The following is a 26,745-nucleotide window of genomic DNA, read 5'->3' on the forward strand; positions in this document are numbered from 1 at the left end:
TCAAATGATAATTTCTGAAGTTAATTTCTTACCAATGAAAGTGTCTTTTATAAACTTTTTTCATTTTCACTATTTCTTAACCCCAACTTCTTCCTTCTTACTGTTCCTTCAATGACATTTTTTTCCCCAAGAAGTTCCAAAGATCTTTCTTCTCTGTGTATGCTCCTTGAGAATTATTTAGTGAACTTAGACATTTTTTTTTTTTTTTTTAGTATTTGCGGTGTCTGTTTTCCTGCCTGATGAAAATTCTGTAAATGTCCTTAGCCTTCATAATAAGCTTGTTATTTTCTTTCAGTTATGTGTCTATCTGACAAACTTTGCTGCTTTTGAATTGAATTGGACCTGAAGGGACAAAAAGTACAAAATGAATTTTTATTTGGTTAGAGTGAAATAAGCAGTGAAAGTAACCTCTTGGGATTTTGTTTTGACTAGATCATGTTATCCTTTTTCACTCTTTCCACACAGAAGTAAGGATAAAAAAAAAAACACAGGGTGGAAAATTACCACGAATTCTGTGGGAACATTTAGCATACCTCAAGATGATATCCAGGGATCTTTCTGACATCATACATTTATTACTTTATGAAGGTTTACTATTGACAGATAATTAAGTATGTGTGTTTGGAAAATTCCATCAAAAAAGGAGACAGTGACTTTATTTTTTTTTAACACTACTAACATAAGATTTATATTTAAAGGGATTTAAAGCCTTATTCTTTAATGCTTAACTATTTAATGCTTAATTAAATATTTAATTGTAAACTATTGCTCATTTATACCTTGCTTTGTTCCAAGGAGAAATTGAAGCAACTAATCCAGTTTTATTTTTCAGTTGTGTATTCAGTCATTAGGATTGAAAAGAAACTAAATGATTTGAACACAAAATATTTTGCAATATAGGAGTAATGTTGTGGAGAAAATGGTAAATTGAGGGAAAATTAAGTTGATACATTTGTGCACTGGCTTTTCCGAGAGCTCAGAGGATAGAAAGTATTTCTAAAAACAGCTAGTAGCCATGTACAATCAGGAATAGTGAGTCCTTCTAGAAGACTTTATATGTACATACCAGGAATTTGTGCAACATGCAAGTCAAGAGTAACACATATTTGTGAATGCTATCTGCCAACCTGGCTAACTCCTCACTGACTTTCTCATCTCGCGGTGACCTTACACCTGTGACTGTTGTGCCTAGCTTTTACGATTCACCCCCTCCTTTTTTTTTTTAATTTTGAAACTCTATTCTTTTTTCACCCCTTATTTAAAATCTAATTTTTAAAAAATTTACTGCCCCTTAAGAGTATGGATCTTACCTTTCTAGAACCCACTAAACTCCTTAACAGACAGAAGTTTTGAAGGTCTTCCACTTTGGGGTCAAATGTCAGGACAATAAAATTCTCACATGAGCTTAAAATCTTTGTATTTTTTGACTAGACAAAATTAATCTACTGTTGCATTGGAGGAGTGGGATGGGAAAATCCTTGAAGAGTAGATGAGTTGCTTGTAAAGCATTTATGATAATATTTTAGTGATCTCCTCTGGGATCAATGCCATTCTCAAGGAAATCAAATTTAGTAAATCTTGAAGATCTCCACAGCTTTCTCAACTGCATTGGTAAATTATCTGGTAATTAACTTGCCCTCCCAGGAGCACCTGGCTGGCTCTGCTGGTAGAGCATTGGACTCATAATCTTGGGATTGTGAGTTCAATCCTGTGTTGGGTATGGAGCCTATTAAATAAATACATACATACACAGTACCCTCCCATACCTCTCCTAATTGCTTCAGTATCTTGATTAATAATCGGGCAAGTTTTTGTGAATGCACTAGTTGTTTTTATTTATTTTTTATTTCTTTAATCTTACCAAGTACAAATTAGGATACAAACAAAACTTCATTATATAAAACTGTTTATTACTAGGTTGGGTCATATGAAATTGCTGATAGTCAACCCTTCTGACCTGTAGAAATGGCAACTTCATATGATTCAATTTAAAGTATCTTATACTAAAATTTTACCTGAATAATCAGTCTTAACTTTGTATCTGGTTGATAATGTTTTTGCATACTTTTGTTAACTTAAATTGTGTGTACAGTTGATGAAATTGGATTGTTTTATGTTTGTTATACAAACTTTTGGAAGTTTGAAAACAGTCAAACGTTTGGCTAAATTTTTCTTCTAGCTGTTCATAATTACAAACATTCAACTTAAATTTTCAAGACACTTTGAGTTTTCATTTTAGTGATAAAGTTTAGCTAATGTAGATGCCCAAATATCACAGATGCTATCAGTTGCTTTGTTGTGTTTGTGCAGTGGCTTGTTATTTTTTATTTATTTTTTTTTTTGGATTCCATCTCTTGGTATTTTTTGTAGCATCCACCTCAAAAGAGTCCAGGGAGGACTGAAATATAACCAATGTTACTATTTATGAATTCGTAAATGCAGTTACTCCATTCCAGATAGTTGGTTGAAGCTTAGATTTAAGTGGAAAAGCTAATTGGAATGTATGATTCCCAGACATTGCTTCTCTTCTTTTGCAATTCCTTAATGATCACTGCTGAAGTCTTCCTTAAGCTGTGCCGTGTTGCCGATATTGGGAATGAGATGGCTGTTAGCTAATAGTATTTACCTAATTAGCTAATAGCAATTACCTGATTGCTGCTCCTGATTCAAGTGTAGTGTTCACATAAAGTCTGATCAGACGGTTGTTGTAACTGCAACTTGTTGCTGACCTTTCCATCATGCTTTACAGTTTTGTGGGAGAAGAGAACTCATCTTTTCTAATAAAGGGTGTTGGGGAGAATCTAAGAGAAAGGCAAGTTAGGTGCCATAGAAACTAATGCTCACTGATTCTGTTCTCCCCCGAGATAAATTCTGCCTATTTAGTTGAACCCTTTTTCTCTGGCCAGTAATAGTCATAAGCTCTGTAGAGGTCTCTCGGATATACAGGGTGTGAGAGGGGTGCAGAGAAGGGTACTTTTTATTAGTTTTTTTTCCACCTTTTCAGACATTTAATAAATAATGCACTGAATACAAATATATAATAACATGAATTATGCTCATTGCAGTGAAAATTGGTAAAAGGATGCTCAATCTTTTTTTTTAATTTTTAAAAATGTTTTATTTATTTATTTGTTTATTTATTTATTTTTGAGAGAGAGAGAGAGAGAGAGAGAGAGAGAGAGAGAGAGTACAAGTTGGGAAGGGGCAGAGAGAGAGGGAGACACAGAATCCAAAGCTGGTTCTGGTCTCTGAACCAGAACCATTAGTATACATTGATTATTTAATATGCATTAGTATATATTGATTATTTAATAAATTTCCTATTCTGATAACCAGACTAATTATGTTTTCCTGTTTCCTGTATCTGCAGTAACTTGTTCTTCTCTGTTAGAGGCAAATGATATTTATATGTTTGAGTCATAAAAGTAGCTGCATTCATTCCTTAGCTGTACTTAAAAACCTACTAAATGCCCAATATCATTCTAAGTGTTATATAAATAATCATCTTTAACAGATAATTATTGATATTCTAACTTTATAGATTGGACATGGAGACGCAATGTAACTGCATAATTTGACCCAAATCATATTTCTAGTAAGTGGCTCAAATGAAATTTGTATCAGGTAGATATTTTTCCAAGCCTTTTTTATTATTCCACCAAGCCTAATACACTTTGGCCTTGAAAGTAAAATGAAAATGGCATAACTTCTCTGCATCACAGACCTTGGGGTATTGGAGCTATAATAAGATAACCACAAAACAATGGCAACATACACTCTTCCAGGACCTTTATAGTTGTATTATATTTTGCTTTACAAGTCATTGACATACAGCTTCTTTATTTCAGGGAGAAGTAAGTTTAAGAAAAAAATGCATGTCACCACTTAAAGTCAGACTTGGGAAGATAATGTCTGTATTCAAATGGCAAATAAATGTCAAGCACACATCTAAAGTGGACTTTATTTCTAACTTCATACAAATGGTTCGATTTCAACTACATAATTGTGCCACAAATTTAAACATGAATATATTTGTAATGTTTAATGAGCTATCACAAGAGTATGATTACTCTTGACTGATATTTTATTTATTTAAGTATAGTTGACACACAATGGTACCTTAGTTTCAAGTGTCTACCATAGTGATTCAACAACTTTGTGTGTTATGCTGTGCTCACCGGAAATGTTGCCATCATGTGTCACCATGCAACACTTTAACAACATTACTGACTATATTCCCTATGCTGTGCTTTTTATTCCCATGACTTACTCCTTCCTTAAGTGGATGCCTGTATGTTCCACTCCCCTTCACCCATTTTGCCTATCTTCCCACAACCCTTTCCTCTAGTAGCCATCACTTTTCTTTATTTATAGGTCTGATTCTTACCATTTGTTTGTTCATTTGATATTTAGACTCCACATATGTGTGAAACCATACGGTATTTGTCTTTCTCAGTCTGATTTATTTCGCTTAGTGTAATACCCTCTCCATCTATCCATGTTATCTGCATAGCATCTATGCATGTTATCTCAAGTGGCATGATCTCATCCTTTTTAAGGATTGTGTAATATCCCATTGTGATATATGTGCATATGTGTGTGTACATCTTCTTTTACCCATTCATCTGTCAGTGGACACTTTGGTTGCTTTCATATCTTGGCTATTATAAATAAGGCTGCAGTGAACATAGGGGTCATGTATCTTTTTGAATTTGTGTTTGTTTTCTTTGGGTAAACACCAAGTAGTGGAATTATTAGATAGTAGAGTATTTCTATTTTTAATTTTTTGAGGAACCTCCATACTGTTTTCCACAGTGGCTATACCAATTTACATTCCCACCAACAGTGTCCCTTTTCTCCACATAGTTAACAACACAGAAGAAAAAGCTTTTGCATTGTAAGGGAAACTATGAACAAAAGCAACCTACTGAATAGGAGGAGGTATTTGCAAATGATATATATGATAAGGGGTTAATATCCAAAGTAGATAAAGAACTTATAAAACTCAACTGCAAACCCCACAAACAATTATGTTAAAAAATGGTCAGAGGAATTAAATGGACAATTTTCCAAAGAAAATACACAGATAGCCAATAGACCCATGCAAAGGTGCTCAGCATCACTAATCATCAGGGAAATGTAAATCAAATCCACAATGAGATATACCTTGCACCTGTCAGAATGGCAAATAAAAAAGACCAGAACTAATAATTGTTGGTGAGAATGTGGAGAAACAGGAACTCTGTGATATTTCTTTTTTTTTTTTTCCTTCTCCAGTAAGCAATTTTGAGTATCTATTTGCTACAGGTATGAGGGATTAAAATATGAGGAAAAAAAAGCCACAGAAACTCTCAGGGAAGTTTCATTCACAGATGACAGGTAAATGTTTATCAGGTACAGGAGTAGGGAAAGGAAATACTTGTCCTAAGAAAAACAATGAATAAAGTGAGCTTGGAAAAATACATGGTGCACAAAAAAATGGTGAGTAGAAACCACACCCGTCTTAGATACACATTCTTATGCACATAAACATTTCTCCTATTTTTGAGAGTGCCATTTGGGCCTCCAGTTTTATACCTGCTATTTTTACTTGAAATACATTTGAGGTGTAACATTGTATGGGTTTATGATGTTGAGCTATGTTCCTTCTATCCCTCCTTTCTTGAGGGTTTTTATCAAGAAAAGATGCTGTATTTTGTCAAGTGCTTTTTCTGTATTTATTGAAAGGATACTATGGTCCTTATCCTTTCTTTTATTAATGTGGTGTGTCTCACTAATGGATTTGAGAATATTGAACAAGTCCTGCAGCCCAGGAATAAATCCCACTTGATCTGAGTGAATAATTTTTAATGTACAGTTAAATGTGATTTGCTAGTATCTTGTTGCGAATTTTTGCATCCAGTTTCATGAGGGATATTGGCCTGAAATTCTTATTTTTAGTGGGGTTTTTATCTGGTTTGGGATCAAAAAGAATGAAATCTTGCCATTTGCAACAATGTGGATGGATCTAGAGTGTACTATGCTAAGCCAAATAAGTCAGGCAGGGAAAGAAAAATATTATATGATTTCACTCATATGTGGAATTGAAGAAACACGACAGATGAACATAGGGGAAGGGAAGGAAAAATAAGATAAAGCAAATAGAGAGGCAAACCACAAGAGACTTGTAAATACAGAGAACAAACTGAGGGGTGCTGGTGGGGTATTGGGTGGGGTTGGGATAAATGGATGATGGGGATTAAGGAGGGCACTTGTTGGGATGAGCACTGAGTGTGACATATAAGTTATGAATCACTGGGTTCTACTCCTGAAACCAATACTACACTGTATGTTAACCTGCTTACATTTAAATAAAGAAATTAAAAAAAACACATTATATGAATTTAAGGTATATAATACCTTAATTTCATACATTTATATATTGTAATATTACTAATATGGTGTTGGTGCCTCTATCATATCACATAGTTATTTCTTTTTTTGTGGTGGGAATAATTATGATCTAGTCTCTAAGTACATTTGAGGATTGTAATGTTGTCTGTATTCAGTCTACCATGCATTAGCTCTCTAGGACTCATTTATCTACTAGTTACAAGTTTGTACCCTTAAACAAAACCTCTCTCACTCTCCCAAACTCAGTGCCTGAATATCACAGTTTTACTCTTTGTTTTTACTAGTTTATACTTTCAGCCTCCACATATGCATATCATATATATCTTTCTATTTTCTGATCTCTGTCTTCCTAATCTCTCTTTCCACAGCAAAATGGGCAGTAATGTATTTGTCTAAAGTTTTTTTTTGCCTTTATTATCTATCTATCTATCTATCTATCTATCTATCTATCTATCTATTTATTTATTTTTGAGAGAGAGAATGAATAGGAAAGGGGCAGAGAAAGAAAGAAGGAGAGAGGGAGGGAGAATCCCAAGCAGGCTCCATGCTGTCAGCACAGAGCCAGGTGTGGGGCTCAAACCCACAAACTCCAAGAACATAACCTGAGCATCAAGAGTGGGATGCTTAACCCACTGAGCCACCCAGTAGTGCCCTTCTTTTATTATCTTAACATCGTTAGTTTTGATTAATTAATGCAAAATTTTAATAGTATTTAATAATTCTTAAGCTAGCTATCAAAATAATTTTATCCTGCAATATAGTATCTGTGGAGAAAACACTAGATATAAAATTAGAATATAAGACTTTGAGGTATTTATGATCTAATTGTGAGGCTTGAAGGTAGGGCAGGCAAATGGGTGTATCCTACCAGGTAATCCTTTGCCTTTTGGTTCTGCGATCTGTGACATTTCAAGGGCTCTTTCAGCCAGTGCATGAATCCCTCTTCACCTCCTGTCCTTTTTTGGAAGTGCCACTAAGAATATAATTCATTTCTTGTTATTTTTATCATCTGCTTTGTCATTAATTTATAGAATGGATCTCCAATGCTCTATTACTACAAAGAAAAACCTCATGAAAACTTCAGAGTAAAATATTAGGGGCTGTTATTTTGATCCTGATACCCATAACTTGTCCTTAATAAATGCCGGTGAGAAAAGTCGCTGTGCACTGTCCCTGGGTTTGGAACTTAGAATATGTTCCTGTGCTATAATACACTTCAGAGGTAATAGGGTTGGGATCTTCCTTCAGTAACAAATGAGACATCAATATTGCAGTGAAAGTGGGCTACATAATTCATAATAAATCACTAAAAGGAAATGTGAACACTGAGTGTCTCACATTATTTCCATTTCGTGGGTCAGGGTTTAAGGAATTAAGCTGTAACTAGAAAATTTAATTACTGTTTAAAAGGCTGCTGCTGCTTTGCCTCGGGATGGCTCTTGCTGGTTTCTGGCTGATGATTTTCTCAGCCAATGTTCTGCCTTCCAGCCTGAGTTGAAGTGGGATTATTTACAATTACTAGATATTTTAAAGTACACTTTTGTTGATTGTAAGAGATAAATATGAAAATAAAATACAAATTTTTATGAATTCTACCACCTACATTTTGATATATACCCTTATAACTTGTTAGTGCATACGCCCACACATATTTACTCATATATACTTAGTCTCTTTTATTAAATGTTTCTATTAACCAATCTCAGTACAATACCATTTAAAATATTATAGAAATCTCATTTGCTACACTTAAAAGGTATGGCTATAGTTTTACATAATTTTAATAGACATGATTTTTAATGTAACATCACTTCCTGTTGGCTTTTTATGTGATATAATTGCCTCGAGAGATGTATTTTACTTTCTTCATTAGATCCAGCGCCATTATAGGTGCGGTTTCCGTTTAACAACTATTTGCTGACTTCCCATCAAAGTATGATTACTTGAGCCATTAGTAATGACTTCCCATCAAAGTATGATTACTTGAGCAAGGGTGTGTTTTTCTTTGCATTGAATTTAGGCTTTATTGACTTTATAAAATTCATGGGCATCTGTCTAGGTAAAGCAGGTTTTCTCAGAATGGGTTAAACTCTGATAATTTGAGTAAGGAGTGGGTTTTGTTTTTGTTTTTGTTTTGCCTTAGCCATTAGAGATGGATATTGGGCCATCTCCAGGAAACTCTAAATCTAAACATATTTGCACTGAAACCATTTGCAAAATTGGAATAAATAATTATAAAGAAATTAGTCATTTGGATGGCAGCCAAAAAAAATTGGCAAAACATTGATTGGCTCTACAGAGATATGGTACCTATGAATTAAAAACAAAACACAGACACACACACACAGACATACACGCACACACACACATGCAAAATAGAGGTTAGAGTGGGGGAGCCAAAGCATAAGAGACTCTTAAAAACTGAAAACTGAACAAACTGAGGGCTGATGGGGGGTGGGAGGGAGGGGAGGATGGGTGATGGGTATTGAAGAGGGCATCTTTTGGGATGAGCACTGGGTGTTGTATAGAAACCAATTTGACAATAAATTTCATATATTTAAAAATAAAAACAAAAACAAAAACACAGACACACACAAAAATTCTGAGTCTGGGGGGGGGAATGTTTTCCTTTAATTTGGGAAGAAATAAAATATTGTATTCCCATGGAAACAAAACCAGTCTTTAACAATGAAAAACCATAAAATTAGACATACCATCCACTCTTTAAGAAGGGAATTCTTTTTAGTTAAAGGAAAACCACAAAGCAAATGGCTCTAACAATATTCATTTTATTTTTCAAGTGTTTGTGCAGTAAAATATCTTATTCTTTGCTGATACAAAAGCCAAATTCACAAACTGGTAAACTAAACTAGAAGTCTGGGTTAGATAAATAATCAGGTTGGATATGGTCTAGTGGAGAAAGATTTAATCAGACTATGGTTTTTCTATTATATGTGACAGATTTTTTTTTCTTGTATGTAAAGATATTTCTCTTGCTGTCAAATTTTGTTTTCTTACGTGAGCCTGTCATTTCCCATCTTAAATGCAAAACTTTGTGTTTTCATAAAAGTCAGAGTTTGGGAAACACATTAAGTAGTTAAGAAATGGCATAAAACACAGCAAGTATAAAAATTAATTGTTTTAAATTGTATCCGAGGCAATCAAGCAAAAATGAACTTTATAGTTTTTTTAAATAATTTTCCTACTTAATTTGATTAGAATTTCACTTACTTTCACATTAAACCACAACTGTAGCTTAGTAAAAAGTGGTTTATTTCATGCAGTAAGAATTCCAGATACAGGGATTTGAGGGCTAATACAGTAACTGAATTATATTCCATCAAAGAACAAAGCTTATCCATTTTTTTTGTTTTAACATCTTTAGTGAATGCTATTCTATATCCACATTCCAGAATAATAAAAGAAGAAAATATAATAGACAAGACCAGAAGACTTGGGCTTATATTGGATTAAAAGGACTATGTTAAGTGGTCATTTCCAGTGACTAGGGAGGCTGAAGTACTTGCATAAAGGTAGAAAAAGAAAAGGAGGGGTTGAAAGGTTGTTGAGTGAACATGTTTATAGTATCTGCCACCTTCTACCTCTGTGACTATTTAACATTTATATAAACCTTTCTATCTCTTTATTTAATTTGAATAAAATGAATTCATCCTCACCCTTCCCAAGTAGGTAATCCCAAAATTGTATCCAGTTTCTGCAATTAACTTGAAGTCCATGATGTCTGGGTAGTCTCTCCGTCAGCTCCAGGTTTGGACCTTTGTGATGCTACATCTTACAAATTAAAGTTCTCGTCCTCCAAAATTACCAATGTATTCTTGTGGTGAGAAAAGGAGATAAGGTAATACTAATTTAGAAGTCTCATTCAGTAATAGGGAAAGTAGGAAAGATAAGACCTTTGTTGGTACATCAGCAAATACAGAGTCCTACTGGCCAGGTACACTCAGGACTTGGTGGTCCTAGTGTCGGAAGTAGTGCTTGGCTAACCAATCTGGCAGGCCCTTGTACTTTCCAGATGAATTTCTTTCATCCATTTTCCTCCAGGTTCTTGGTTCTACATTTGGGGACACCTTCCTTGTCCAATTTGTCAATGCCTGTACTCTAAGCAGGTACTATGGAAATTTGAAAGCAAATGAAAGTGGGCTCTAAAAATAATTTAAAAAGTGCTCATTTTGGCAGCACATATACTAAAATCAGAACAATACAGAGAAGATCAGCAGGGCTCTTGCATGAGGATAACATAAAAATCAGTGAAACTTTAGATGATGATGATAATCATTATCATGATCATGATGATGATATGAAGAGCAACGCATTTGCTTTAAGTACAGCTGTAGCCAGGCTGAGGCACATTTGGCAATACTCTTCCCTGGAAAATATTTATCAGGATTCCAGAAGATGGGCTTCAGCACAATTTTACGAGTAACCACATAGGTCTGGAAATTTTAACTCTTCACTACTGGCTCCTCTGCTCTAATTCCTTTCTCTTAACCTGATAGCTGCTGCCTCACCCTCTGCAAAACAGTAAGTATGCCAGGGTGAGAATGCAACACCAGGAATCTCAGCTTTGCCTCTCAGTTCTCTTCACTGTCACTCAGAGACCTCTGGAAGGAAAGTGTTTGAAAAGCCCAGAGACAGCAGTTTTATCTTTCTGAAGTTGCGCTTAGAGACCCCTGCTTGTTAAATACGCATCACATTTTTATGTACAGAAGCAGCTGGCTTTTCTCAACCTTGCAGGGTTCCAAATTATGATATCTTCAGTTTATATTGCAGGACACAAGCAGAGTGAGCCTCTTTGGGCATAGCTCTGCTTCTTGACATCTCTGCTTACAGACTGTCTAGATTTAGTTTGAGTGCACCTCTACTGTAGTGCATTTTGAAAGCAGCAAAATTTAATAAGCACAAGGAGACATTCTAAATTTTATTCCTACCACTCACGTAATAAAAAAGCTTTGCTTGCCATGTCGTCAGAGTTCCAGGGCATAGCAAGCAACAGTTTGACCGGTTGTTTTGCTACTGCATTTCAGAATGAATTGGCTTTCCAGACTGAGGTCATTAAATCTTCACTGTCTGTCCCCATCATGTTCTCCATGACCAATTGCACACAATCTCTGTTATTGAAGCTCCCTTCATTCTTTAAAAATTACTACATTACTCAGTATTCTTTTGCAAGCAACAGAGTTCACTCTAGTTTATGAAGAAGAAAGATTATTTCTTACATTGTTAAGTTGCTCAAGGCTTTTGGAGAGGTCAAGTGCCTGCCTTTGAAGCTACTGTAGAGAAAAAATGTCCAATTATATCATAGGGTTTCTTTGGAGAAAACAACATTGCCATCTTTAACCAGTACTTTTGCTCCTCATAACTAAATACCAGAAACTCTATGTCAAAATATTAAAGCCCCCACCACCTCTGTTTCCAAAAGAGCAAATCCTCAGAAGAGAGCCACTGCTTCACTTTGTTCAATTTTGAGTTCGGATCTTGCTGGAATGCGGGTCAAATATCTGGGTCATAGCTACAGAGGAATCTAGGAATATGAGTTATCTAACTTCAGTCTTTCTTGAGAAGATGAGGAACATAAAGGAGGAATGTAGTCAAAATGGAAAGCGCATATTCAGAGATGGAAAGCGCATATTCAGAGATGCCAAGCATCCATCTGTGATGATTCTTTGCACACTGCCTTAAACTAAATCTCTGATTTTATATGCATTGCAAAATCCACCTCTTATTTCCAGCATTTGCAACGGTAATCCCACCAGTCTTTACTCTGCGGAGATTAAAATGTAAGTTTCTGATGGCTTAAACCCAAACCATAATAGCAAACATTGTTTATTTTTTAATATTCTTTAAAAAAAAACTCTGGGAAAGATAAAGTAGGAACTGGCATGTCTTCCTGAGGAAAAAAATAGAAACAATGTTAGTAGTGTAAGATGTTAATAATAGAGGAATCTGTCTGGGGGACATGCAGAGCTCTCTGTATTCTCTTTGCAACTTTTCTCTCAATTTATAATTATTCTAAATTTAAAGGTTTACTTAATTAAAAAATGGAAAAAATAGAATCAGTGAGACACACAGAGATATTTCAATTCCTTTCAGCAAAATCACAAGAATAGGGGTCCATCACTTATTATATTTGTTCTGAATCCATTAATATCACATGCAATTCATTTTGACCTTAAGAAAGGAAGAGTATGGTTGGGTGAATTAACCTCATGAAGTCTCACTTGCGTCTGTAGATTAAAAGGTACTCAGTAAATAACTGCTAAATGGGTGAATGAGAACTTGGGTATATGGGGTGAGGGAATGTTGAACTCTTGATGGTATAATAAAAAATACAAACTAAATTAATGGAGAAAATAATGGAAATGTGAGCAATCATTTAGAAGGTGTACTTACATCTGGTACAAAACAGAGAAGCTATTTCTAAATAGGAATTTGAAAATAAAGATATTACAGTGTTGTCTCTCCACTTGGCATATTTATACACACATACACACTTAGAAAAACAAAATATATATGTATACGTATACATTTATGAAGTATGTACAAGGAAAAAGAAAAGTTATACATATGTGTGTTTATTTGTATACACATATATGTGTTATTACTCTTGTATATGGATTATTTTTGTGTGTGTGTTGTATATATATAATAAGCTAAAAATCTTTACCTTAAATTTATAACAAAGCCTAGGGCCTCAAAAATTTATTCCTAGAAACAAGACAGGATGTTTTGATCTTGTTAAATAATAGGTTCTAGAAATGTTTACCAATCTTTATTATCCAGAGTTTGCTATTTATCGTGCCTATTATTTGCAGGTAAAAATTATATTTGATGTCTGTTTCCTAGGATGTATGTGAACTCTGAGATTTATTTTATCAAAAGGTGACAAGAAGGATTTCTTTCTGCCTTGGTAACATCTTGAGTTTTAAGTTTATGGCAATGATAACTATTTTTACTGATATTCTAAGTTTTCTTTTGTTTTTCTAAGAATGAGACAAATGGGTTGGGAGCTGGGTTGTTTTTGTTTTTTTTTTTTTTTTTCCTACATTGACTTTATTTTCTTTGTGATAGCAAAGAAATTGTGAGCTATTTTTAATACATATTTTGGATAAAATGGTAATGATTCCTCTGTCTAGTCTCCCTACTCTAATTTCAGGTGTGTTATCTCTGGGATCCTGAGTGAATAGGCCACACCTGTGCTGTCATCTCTTCCAACTGTTCTGGGTGGTTGAAAGTGGTTTTGTTAGTTGCAGTAGATACAGTTTCATTGATTTAATTCTTCTTCTTCTTTTCCTGTTATTTATACCATATTATTATAGTAAAATAGTTATCAAAATTAGAGAATTTCTTTGATAAAAATGATCTAAGAAGGATGACATTATTTTTCCTTCAAGTATAATAGCATTTTATTTTGGCAAAACTTTGCCGATCTGTAATGAATATGTTTTTTAATGCTAGATGCATGCTAGAAACCATGTCAAGAATATAGATATTAATAAACATAGGTACTAACTTCAAAAATAACTCATGAAATAAGGACATTATATTAGTGCCAACTATAGAACAAACACTTAAGTGTCTGTCACTGTACTAGCTGTTATAGAATATTATTTTAATTTCCAAAAATATCTTCTAACATAGGTATTATTACCCCCTTTTTATAGATAAATAAACTGAGGTTCATAAGTCAGGTAGAAGTAGTTAGTAGTTCTCAACAGTATTAGTCCTAATGACCCCTTTTATATGATATAATTCATGATGACATTTTTATGTTGAAACAAAATAATATGCAATTTTATCAATATAATGTCAAAAAATATTCCAATATTCCAACTATGATATAAAGAAAAATGTATTTTAATATATAAGGATCGGACACAAGTACCCTGGAACACATAATGTAGTAGATGTATGCTTTCATCTGTTGGTAGAATTAGCATATATGTGACTATTTCAACTGCAGACTGATACAAATACTTTGATTCAAATACTTGAAGTGATTTTGACACCGGTAATATAATTTCTCAAAGCAGAAAACAACTCTTGGTAAAGTTCAGAACAGCAACAACAATAAACTTGGATTTTGGTGATTTACATACTAGCTGTTTTCTAGGAAATTTTAAAACTTTTTTTAAAGTTTATTTATATATTTTGGGGCACCTGGGTGGCTCAGTCGGTTAAGCATCCAACTTCAGCTCAGGTCATGATCTCTCATTTCGTGGATTCAAGCCCCATGTCAAGCTCTGTGCTGACAGCTCAGAGCCTGGAGCCTGCTTCGGCTTCTCTGTATCCCTCTCTTTCTGCCCCTCCTCCACTCATGGTATATCTTTCTGTCTGTCTGTCTGTCTCTCTCTCTGTCAAAAATAAAAATAAACATTAAAAAAAAAGTTGATGTAATTTGAGAGAGAGAGGTTGCTAGTAGGGGAGGAGCAGAGAGAGAGAGAGTCCCAGTCAGGCTCTGCACCCGACCATGAGCCTCAAATTTACAAACCATGAGATGGTGACCTGTGCTGGAGTCTGATGCTTAACTGAATGAGTCACCCAGGTGCACTGGAAATTTCAATATCTTAAAATGTGCAAAAGAGTTGGTACTTTTATATAAAAAATAAAATCTCAAACTGAGGTGATCTTCAATGGATTTTACATTTTAATTAATACTTTTGTATCATTTCAAATCATGCAGGCTGTCCAGTAGATGGTAAGGTGTCCAAATCCCTGGCCAAACCCATCTTATGCCATTAGTGCCCCTAAACATTAGTTAACAATAAAAAAAAAATCCAGAAATTTCCAGAGTGCTCCTTGTAAAAAACTCTTACTTTACATAGAAATAGTGCGGCTATAATTTTCACATTGCCATGTCGTATTCCAAACTTTATTCTTAAATGTACGGTATGATTTTGCCTCATAGGTTAATGGAAGAGAGAGCATACTGTCAAGAGACCTTAAGTATGTTTTATGCCATTAGTCCATTTGGCAATCCGGTGAAAACTACGGACTGTTTTCAAAATCATGTATTTGTAAATGCCTGAAATAAAATACATGGAATTGAAAAGAAAATCAATTACTTTGAAGAATACTTTTAGTAGGGGAAATAATAGTTACAAATAATATTACAGTCATTATTCGTGATGCTACATGTAAATATCTGTGGTTTTATTAGTAATAAAATCTTACAGGTATTGATGACACTGCTCTGGTTTGTTGTTTATGCTCATAGTTGAAAGAAAATAAAGATGAAGTCATTTTATTATTCTTTTTTTCTTTCTTCAAGTTTTATTGAAATTTCATTTAGTTAAATACAGTGTAATATTAGTTTCGGGTGTAGAATTTAGTGATTCACCACTTACATACAATACCCACTGCTCATCGCATGTTCCCTCCTTAATATACATCACCCATTTGACCTATCCCCTCTGCCCACCTCCCCTTCAGCAACCCTCAGTTTGTTCTCTATAGTTAAGAGTCTATTTTCTGATTTTCCTCTTTTTTTTATCCCCTATATTCATTTGTTTTGTTTCTTAAATTCCACATATGAGTGAAATCATATGGTATTTGTCTTTCTCTGACTTATTTTTATTAGCATAATACTCTCTGGTTCTATCCATATCATTGCAAATGGCAAGATTTCATTCTTTTTAATGGCTGAGTCATATTCCATTATATGTATATATATTCCACATCTTCTTTATCTATTCATGAGTTGATGGACATTTGGGCTCTTCCCGTAATTTGGCTCTTGTTGATAATGCTACTATAAACATCAGGGTGTATGTGCCCCTTTGGATCAGCATTTTTGTATCCTTTGGGTAAATACCTACTAGTGCATTTGCTGGATCTTAGTAGCATAGTTCTATTTTTAACTTTTTGAGAAACCACCATACTGTTTTCCAGGATAGCTGCACCAGTTTGCATTCCCACCAACAATGTAAGAGGGTTCCCATTCCTCCATATCCTTGCCAACATTGTTGTTTCCTGTGTTGTTAATTTTAGCCATTCTGACAGATGTGAGGTGATAGCTCATTATGGTTTTGATTTGCATTTGCCTGATGATGAGTGGTGCTGGGTATCTTTTCATGTGTCTCTTGGCCATCTGTATATCTTCTTTGGAAAAATGCCTGTTCATGTCTTCTGCCCATTTTTAACTAGATTATTTGTTTTTGAGGTTTTGGGATTTATAAGCTCTTTATATATTTTGTATGTTAAGAATTCATTCACTGACCCCAGGTTGAAGATCCTTATGCTAGAGTGAATGCATGTGTAGAACAAATTGGAGCTCATCATTGATGATCCTAACTGGATCAATAGCTACAAAAACAGTTATAGAGAACAGGTGACTAGCTGCTGATGCTTAAAGATTGATTGGTTAGCAGGCAGAGAAGCATAGGGAAAAGTGTATACAAAGGCTATAGGGTCAGGAAACACCATGATATGTGTTGGCAACACTAACATAGTATGTGTGGGCTTCAACAAGAGTAGGTAGAGGAAACCTGAAAATGAGGAATGGATTAAAGTGTGCAGTTTCATCTTAAAAACAGAAGGATTCTGCTTTAATGCTAATTGGTTTAATAATATCTTATACACTTATTGGGATTTTTAGTTTATTAAGTACTTGCACATAACCGTAGCCTCATTTTTACTCTGTGACATCCATTTTCTTCACATCTATAACAATGGCTTTATGTTGATGGTGCAGTATTTTCTGAGCATGCCTATGTTGTTCTAGACAACCATTGCAAACAGGAAATATAGAGAAAATACACCAAAGATTTTTGACCCATATTTGATTATATCTAGTTCAGTGAAAGGAAATATGATGGAATAGGATGTGATTTCCCCTTATTGCTTAACTAATGCAATATTTTTCAATATCCTTGACACCCACAACATCCTCTAGATGGACTATGTCGGTGGGAAATCTCCTTTATTAGATAATATGCAATGCCTTTCTGGATTAGACAGATTTAAAATGAGTTGCAGGGCACCTGGGTGGCTCAGTCAGTTAAGCATCCAACTTTGGTTCAGGTCATGATCTCACCATTAGTGAGTTTGAGCCCCCATTTGGGCTCTGTGTTGACAACTCAGAGCCTGCTTCGGATCCTCTGTCTCTGTCTCTCTCTGCCCCTTTCCAGCCCATTCTCTCTCTCTCTCTCTCTCTCTCTCTCAAAACTAAACATTAAGAAATTATATATAAAATAAGTTGCTAACATCAAATGCCATTTAGAGCAGTTACTAATGGTTAACTTATCCACATTTATTTTCAGTGAGTGCCATAACTCCACAGATCGAATCAAAGTCAGAGTGTGGGATGAAGATGATGACATTAAATCCAGAGTCAAGCAGCATTTCAAAAAGGAGTCAGATGATTTTTTGGGACAAACAATTGTAGAAGTGAGGACCCTGAGTGGAGAGATGGATGTCTGGTACAACTTAGGTGACTATTTTTAAATCTACTTAAAAAACAGTTAAATAAAATTCCAGAATACCTGTGGCATGTGTTATCTTCCCATATAAGTAAAAATAATCAATGTTCTTCAACATTCTGTTGAAATATTTATTTCAGTCCAGTATTATTGAAAGTTGTTGGTAAATTTGAGATAAAGAGAGAAAGGCTTTCAAAAAATCAATTGGGTGTCTTTTAGGGGGAAAATCTCCCATTCTAGATTTTAATTCATAAATAGAGCTTCAAAACCTTTGCCAAATGTACAGGAAAAAGATACATATGACTTTTTGTTGTTTGATTTATTTCTTTTTGTTCCCTTAATGAAATTTCAGTAATAAATAAAAAGTATATTTTGGTTATCTTTTGAATGATGATATAAAAGTAGTCTCTAGTTGGCAAAGCCAAATTATGTGTGGACTTATATTTCCTTGGTTGATAAAGATATTGAGAATATGTTTAGTTGGCATGACTTTTTAAGTGAAATTTTATTATGGAACCAAAAATTAAATGAAGTTTTAATTTGAATTTTACAGTAATTGAATAATAACTGAGAATCATCAGTGCTGATTTAATAATAATAAAAATATATGCATCAGCTCAGTTTCTATAGAGGACATGATCCTTAATATGTGTTTTAAAAAATTTTGCCTGTAGTCGATACTTAATGCTACATTAGTTTCCCGTGTACAACATAGTGATTCAACAATTCTGTATGTTATGCTACACTCACAGAAATGTAGCTACCATCCATCACCGTCCAACACTATTACAATATCATTGATTATATTCCCTGTGCTGTACCTTTTATTCCCATGATTTAGTCATTCCATAACTAGAAACCTGTTTCTCCCGCTCCCCTTCACCTATTTTGCCCATACCCACAACCCCATTTACTCATATATAGAATGTAAAGAAACAAAAGAATTGGGGTGCCTGAGTGACTCAGTCAGTTAAGCTTCCGACTTCAGCTCGGGTCATGATCTCATGGTTGCTGAGTTTGAGCCCCGAGTCGGGCTCTGCTCTGACAGCTCAGAGCCTGGAGCCTGCTTCGGATTCTGTGTCTTCCTCTGTCTGCCCCTCTGCCGCTTGCACTCTGCTTCTCGCATTATCTCAAAAATAAATAAAAAATAAATTAAAAAAAATTAAAAAAACCAAAAGAATAAACAAAAAAGTAGATTCAGATCTATAAATATAGAGAACAGACTGGTGGTTGCCAGATTCAAAATGTTTTAGTCATATCATCTGAAATGTTTTAATTAAATTTTTAAGGGCTGGTTGTGAATCCAAGAAGACTTTACACAGTCCCCGATTACAGAGTTTCCATTCAGGATATCGATATATTGTAGAAAATCAGAGTGCTTTTGGTTTTTTGAAAACACACATACTTCAAGAAATGTAAAATTTGAAAAAGTAAAGGGATAAAGTCATACAATTAATGAAACTAAATTATATAATAATTTTAAAGGAAGAAATATATATAATATATCTGGACACAAATTACTCAAGCTAGACTAAGAACCCAGTATCAAAATACATTTTAAAGAAATCTTCCTTTTTAAAAAAAATTGTTTAACATTTATTCATTTTTGAGAAACAGAGACAAAGTATGAGTGGGGGAAGGTCAGAGACAGAAGGAGACACAGAATCTGAAGCAGGCTCCAGGCTCTGAGCTGTCAGCACAGAGCCCAACGCGGGGCTCAAACTCATGGACAGCAAGATCCTGACCTGACCTGAGCTGAAGCAGGCTGCTCAACAGATTGAGCTACCCAGGTGCCCCTTAAGAAATCTTTTGTAAAGAAACTCATTGCTTCTACATTATTGATGCAATTTTTAACTCAGTTACAGTGCTCATCCTCCTGTATCTTGTTTATACTATAAGACAACTTTCTATATGAAAACAGAGATGTTAGGCAAGAGTAACCTTCAGGCCGTTAGCTCTGTGCAATACTCACAACTTGTGTTGTAAAGTAGTTTACCTATACATAGCCTTTTTTTTGTTTTGTAGTTCATAAACATGGCCTTATGAAGCAGTTTGAATTCAAAACAAATTCCTTAAATTGTTCTTTTGACAAAAGAGCAATTCTTTTGATGTTCTTTTCTTCCTGTCAAATGTCTTTTGATGTGAATATATAGTTTGCCAAGGAGCTTGAATGAGCTATTGTAAAATCAGTAAAAATCAGCTATTTAAGCTCTTATGCTGGAACTGTCCTCTCATTGGTGGGCAGGAAAATATGATGCAACAGGACAGGGAAGTCTTTGCGTGTTTACCGTCAGTTTGTATGTTTGTGCCCTCATTGCTGATGGGAGTTTTAGGAGAGGACGAAGAAGAAAGGGAGGGAGGCTGAGGACAGGTTTTGAATTTGTGTAAAATCCTTCAGTAGGTTCAATCCACCTAAGTACCTTATTTGTTCTTTTTGTACAATGTTCCTTTTTCTTCACATGGAATTGATTCTACCATGCATGGGAGGACTTGACCAAAAGCTCTGGGCATCTAAGCAGAACCTGAGTCCCATGATCTGTTGGGATGATTATAGTTAAAAACAAAGAACCAGGGGTGCCTCGTGGCTCAGTTGGTTAAGCGTCCAACTTCACCTCAGGTCATGATCTCTCGGTCTGTGAGTTCCAGTCCCGCATCAGGCTCTGTGCTGACAGCTCAGAGCCTGGAATCTGCTTTGGATTCTGTGTCTCCCTCTCTCTGCCATTCCCCCACTCACGCTCTGTCTCTCAAAAATGAATAAATGGTTAAAAAATTATTTTAAAGAAGAAGAAAAAAATATCAAAGAACCAGAATTGCTCCCCTGGCTGGGACTTTGGACAGAGGTCTGTGACTAAAAGATTCCAGGATTTAGATTTCTTTTGGCCCAGCAGGCAACTTTAATATTTATTGAGAATCAACTATCTCCCAGCCAATCAGAGAAACTCTTATGATCCTGGCACTTCTAAGAGAAGAATCTTTATAACATAATGACTACTGAATATTAACAATGAAAAGTCAGCAGATATTCCACTATAAGAAAACAGGCTTCGTGGGTTAACTGTGTCTTTTATGACTAAAAACCATTATGCTTAGAAAGAGGGTCAGGAAGTCTTTACCTTTCTCTGTCACTCTACCTCTTTATGTTTTATTTGTGAAATGGATAAGCTTGCCTCTTTTTATTTCATGTATAAAGTAGATGTCAAACGTAGGTCCCCTGTGTGCATTTACCTTCTAGGAATTTTGTGATTGTGCTTTTTTTCTCTTAAATCTACTGATCAGTTCATATCGAACATACATGTACATTATTGGACTGAATTTACTTCATATTGATTCCATCCAAATAAATAGGAGGCCTTTAGGAATTAGTAGGTCTTTATGAATCAATGATGAGAAAACTATTAATAAACTATTTGTTAGAGCTTTGACTCATCTTTTCAAGCATAGAGAAGAGAAAGCTTTTAGAAAAAATAGTTTTCTGGTTAATTGTACTTTTAAATTATCTTGCTTTTAATTGCCAAATAATTAATTTCATTGTATAAACTGATTGAGTACACAGAAATTTGTATCAGAATGGTAGGGTTTTCTGAGTAAGCCTTTTTGCTTGAAGATCTATAACACCATTTGACAATTAGTCACATAATAGGCACAGTATTTTAAATTGTGTTTCCAAGAATCATAATGGGTTGTTAATAATCAAACCTGACCTAGAAAAGTGGCTTTTAGAAATGGAAGCCTTTTTTAAGCTTTTGAAAAGTTCTATGAAAAATATGATATTTCCAAAAGTCACCAATTACTTTTTTGCTTTATCAGAGAAACGGACAGATAAGTCAGCTGTATCTGGGGCCATAAGATTGAAAATCAATGTGGAGATAAAAGGAGAGGAGAAGGTTGCCCCATATCATATACAATATACATGTTTACATGAGGTAAGTCAATTGAATTGTGTTAATAATAAAATCTAGAAAAGAAATAGTACTTTATGGATCATACAACAAGGTATTTTGTTTAAAAATATAATTGAATTAGGTTTGTGAAGTTGTTCCTGGAGTTCTGACCCTGTACAATAACACGTAATGTGGAAGGGTATCATATGTCCCATGTATTGCTCTCTGAAAGGTGAGAAGATATCCTCTAATGAGAGTTAGAACAAACACGAGGCAGGTATTAACAAATAAGACAATAAGATAATGATGAATAAGTAGACCAAGGAAGAAGAAAAATACTAAAAGTATTCATTAAAAAAATAAGTAATGATAAATATTTTGGAAGCATTAAACATATAGTACTTTAGTAATGCAAGAGAGGACCCAAATATGATTATTTTTGAGAATGCTGAGTTAATGTGCAGATTTTGTTAAAGATTTAATTGGAAGTATTAGAAATACTACATTGCATCAATGGTTTTTGGTAGCCAATGTAATCAATGATTTTTTTTTTCTTTTTCTGAGTATTACATAAAAGCTTCAATATATATTGAACCATCCTCCATTTTAATTACCCATTCCACAGACAAGTCGGCAATGGAGAATATCAAATGTAGTTACCACCCAAGGGTAGTAGAGAATATACCCATCTAAACAGTTGACTTAGAGGTTGACTTAGAGGTTGATACAACCCAGTTTGAATCCAAAGGGCAGATTGACCTCAGTATAGATATACAGACATATAATCTTGGGCTTCTCTTGGATGCTTTGTGTCTGAGATCCTAAAATTGTCCCCAGAGCCTTTCTCTGATACAAATGGCACTTGTCCTGTGTATCGAAAAATATGAGGTAAAACTGAGGAATGTACTTTTCCCATGTTCAGAGAGGTAGAGAGGAAAGTACCTTCCTAAGATAGAAAAGATAAGTGAAAGAATCTTTGGTCTTTGCTAATAACTTTTCCTAAATGTATCTATGAAAATTTATATGTGTAATTATTTGCACCTCCATTTTACCAAAGAAGGAATGGGGAGCAGTATTTAAGTCATTTACATATTATACATAATTATATAAAGGGCCTAGGCTTAATTTCCTGATTACCACCTGGCTATGGATATTCCTTCAAAAAAGGTGGTTCAGTTTTCAAACCAGTGAAACTGGCAAGATGGAGAGCCAACTCTAGCCTGAAAGATTGGATAGAGAATTTTTGGAATATGAGGAATAGCATTGTACTTTGCTTTTCAGAGTCTTTTTCTGCTAGTCCACGAACCAAAAAGACCTGAAATCCAAGAAAGGGTCCTTTAGTGACCTAAGCTGCATCTATGTAGCAGGTATTTCCCAAAACTTGTTAGAAGCAAAAAGAAAATATGTGTAGTGATTTTTATTTCATTAAAAATTTCTCATTAATTTTTAACCTCAATTCCTTGCTCTGACTCCAACCATTTCATAGTCAAAGCCCTTTACATACTAAAATTCTGTATCAACAGCCAAAATCATGTTATTCATCCAGGGCTCTATAATTTACTTGGAGCCCATGAGTGTAAAATATGCTCTAGCATGTAGAAATGTTTATATGCAAAACTTTTACTTCCTTCTAAAATGAATTGGTATGTATGAAAAACATTTGAATCATTGATTCCGTGTAGGCTTAGGCAGAAATACAATCAATTTGCATAAATACGAGGTGAGCTAGGATAAAAACTCAATATATTCCTATTGCTTATATATGCTAATGAAACATTAGATGCCATCACAATGCAAATATAAATTACTGAAAGTTACAGTTACATATTTATGGTCTATTCTGAGGAATTACTGAACAATTGAAAACCACTTACTTTTAGAATCTGTTCCATTACTTGACTGAAGTGAAGTCTAATGGTGGAGTGAAAATACCAGAGGTCAAAGGGGAGGAAGCCTGGAAGGTTTTCTTTGATGATGCTTCCCAAGAAATAGTCGATGAATTTGCCATGCGTTATGGGATTGAATCCATTTATCAAGCTATGACGTAAGTACTACAGAACAGGTACATGTTCGAAAATCTCTGAAATCTAAAAAGAAAGAAAAACATTCATTTCTTTTCTTCTCATTCAAACGAAATTTTGATTCCAAACACAATTACATTTGAATGTGCCCATTTGATGCTGGCCACTCTCTCATAGCTGTAAAGTGTTAAGGATTTGATAATTCACTACCACCATCTTCCCAAACCTTATTTTGTGCTCCAAGTGTGGTCCATTGATGAACATTGTTAGCACAATCTGGGAACTTAGCCCTCCTGATACTTCTCATCAATTCTAAAGTTGAAGAACCAATGCCTTATTTGATATCTGAGGAAATTAAAGCCTTATGATTGTAGTGCATTGTCCAACTTTACAAAGTCTATTAGTGTCAAAGCCACATCCAGAGCCATTACAGTGTCTTGACCCAAACAGTAGGCTATATATACTTCCTTTCTATATTTATATCAGTGTTACTAGTTCAGCCAAATGAAGATTTATTGAGAACACCCGCACACTGCAATAAATGTTGTTCTACAGAAGTGACCCACACAGACACATAACCCTTACTGAGGAGTTTCAGTAAGCATTCAGAATTGGGTTTCTTGCCCACAGTTCACCTTTTGAAACCTGATCTAAGTGTATAAATGCATCTTGTTCAGATATATACCGTATATATAGGTATTTATATAGAGACATTAAAAAAAAACTGTTCTTTTATATTATTGATTAGATCATATTTTCACAACAATTAAATTGATGTGGGCCCAAATAATCAGTCATTTTCACCCATCTGAATGATGAAGGTAGACTGGACCAAAATCAGTGGTCTTCTTCAGGGTTTACTATTCCTAGCATTTACTCACCAGTCATAATTATAGAACAGCATGTGTAAGAATACATTTAAACATTTTTTTGAATAAAAGTATGCTTTTTTATTTGACAGAATGTCCTCATGTTAAATAATAAAGACTTAAAGATTATATAGGTGAAAAGGAAGTAGGAGGTCATGCAATTGAACCTCTCTCCAAACCAGAAGACCTGCTACTGAATCTGTTACTGATGGTCATCATCCCTGTGCTTGTTCACATAGAGTGACAGCACACTCCTTTTGAGGCAACCTATTTTGTATTTGAGCAGCCGTAATGGAGTCTATGAGTTTGTCATCTGCTCTGTCCCATGTCAATGGGTATAATTCAGAATAACTTACTAGGTAAGGTAATATGAGCACAATAAAAATGCAACTTCGATAGTTTAAAAGAGGAGAATCATCCTTTATTCATTTTATCACTTTTATTTTTTAACCTAAGTAAACAGTAACAATAAAATATTTTTGGGTACCTTATTTTGTATCAAGTGACCCATACTTGAGCTCATAATTATGAAGAGCCACAGGGTAAGTATTTTTAGCTTTGTGGGTCCTACAATCTCTGTCACAACTGCTCCATTATGTAGTCCAGATGCAAAAGCAGCCATAAATCTTAAACAAATGGACATGGCCATGTTCTGATAAAACTTTATTTTAAAAACAAAAACTATGGGCTAGGTTTGGCTGTGGCCTTAGACTGCCAACTGCTAGTCTAAAGTGAGAAAGCAAGGCAGAGAGGCATAAGGAAAAAAAATGTCTTATTTTGGTAATAAATTGACAAATGCACTTAGATGATAACACAATGCTATAGATTATACAGTTGACCCTCAAATAACAAAAGTTCAAATTCTGTAGGTCTCCTTATTGATTATTGATTTTTTATAGTACTGTAAATATACTTTCTCTTCCTTATGATTTTCTTAATAATTTCTCTTCTCTGGCTTACTTTATTCCAAGAATGTAGTATTTAATGCATATATTACACAGAATATGTGTTTATGATGGTGTATGTGATCAGTAAAGCTTCCAGTCACAGTAGACTCTTAGATCAGTTTTTTGGAAGTCAAAAGTTATATGCTGTCAGTGTCCCTGACCCTTGCATTTTTCAGGGATCAACTGTATCTACTTCTAGTTACACATTTGATTTGATAATGATATTTTTATTTATTAAATGTTTTCTTCTGCTTTCACTACTGACCAAGATTGCCTTAACATTTCCCTCAACTTGATAGAACTTTGGACAAACTTCTTTCTTGCCTGTAGGCCTTTGACCTCCTTCACACCTTGGCCCTTACTAAATGCTTAAACCGAGAGTCCCCTGACCTTCCTTTCCTTACAGTACTCTCTTTAGAAAACTTATAATTCACTTTAGAACACTTACAATTCTTTGGATTGTAAATTTTTTAAAAGTCTCTTGCCAGTCTTACACCCCAGGACTAGCTTTCTCAAGAACCTGGAGAAGTGTCTCTCAAATGTAATCATCAAGGAGTATAGGCCCCTCTCTCCCAGTCTTTGTGGGAAGGTAGCAGCCTCATTTGGGTAGGTTCCTTACTCCAAGATGTAATGCTATCTTCAGTCATGAGGATAAGTCATGAGGATAAGTCACGAGGATAAGAGATAGTTTATTTTGGATAAAGCCAATTTGCAAACACAGGTGGCTAGGATTCCCCCAACTCCAGCTCTTAAAAACTCCCCTCCATCCTTCCTCCCAAGTCAGCCCTTAAAAACATTCCCATCTGATATTTCAGTGGAGCTGAGTTCAGACTGAGCTCTGGTTTCTCTTCTCTATTGCATACCGTTGAATAAAATTTTCCTAGCCTATTTAATTTTGTCCAGTGTAATTTTGCTTTGACAGTACAAATTTTACCATCTGACCAGAATAAAAAAAATAGATATATTCATGTCGTTTGACATTCTGCTAACTCCTAAAAATCTTGACTGCCAGTGTAAATATGATCACTTCATTTACTGTTCATTGATTATCATTAATTATTGAAATAGTTTTATAGAAAAACACCCCATCCCCATTTTATATCAATGTGTGAATGTTATAATTACATGTGTAATCAAGTTTAAGAGAGATAATAGAATGGTGGCATTTAGAGGGGTACTTGGATTATTTGCAAAGG

At 34.6% G+C, this 26,745-nt stretch overlaps 1 protein-coding gene and 1 non-coding gene across 6 annotated transcripts in view; both read left to right on the forward strand.

Annotated features, from left to right (window-relative positions):
* Positions 1-26,745, forward strand: part of UNC13C (unc-13 homolog C) — a 627,591-nt gene that overhangs the window by 295,896 nt on the left and 304,950 nt on the right. For all 5 annotated transcript variants that reach the window (XM_086710729.1, XM_086710726.1, XM_086710727.1 and 2 more), the window contains exons 14-16: positions 17,673-17,842; positions 21,639-21,754; positions 23,593-23,756. In XM_086710729.1, the coding sequence (XP_086566855.1) occupies positions 17,673-17,842; positions 21,639-21,754; positions 23,593-23,756 (450 nt within the window). The remainder of the gene's footprint in view (positions 1-17,672; positions 17,843-21,638; positions 21,755-23,592; positions 23,757-26,745) is intronic.
* LOC112856562 (U6 spliceosomal RNA) lies at positions 10,575-10,681 on the forward strand. Its single transcript, XR_003223133.1, has one exon. It is a non-coding gene; the product is annotated as a U6 spliceosomal RNA (small nuclear RNA).

This window comes from Puma concolor, chromosome B3 (assembly GCF_028749965.1).
Source record: "Puma concolor isolate L17-30 chromosome B3, mPumCon1.1.hap2, whole genome shotgun sequence".
NCBI classification, from domain to species: domain Eukaryota; kingdom Metazoa; phylum Chordata; class Mammalia; order Carnivora; family Felidae; genus Puma; species Puma concolor.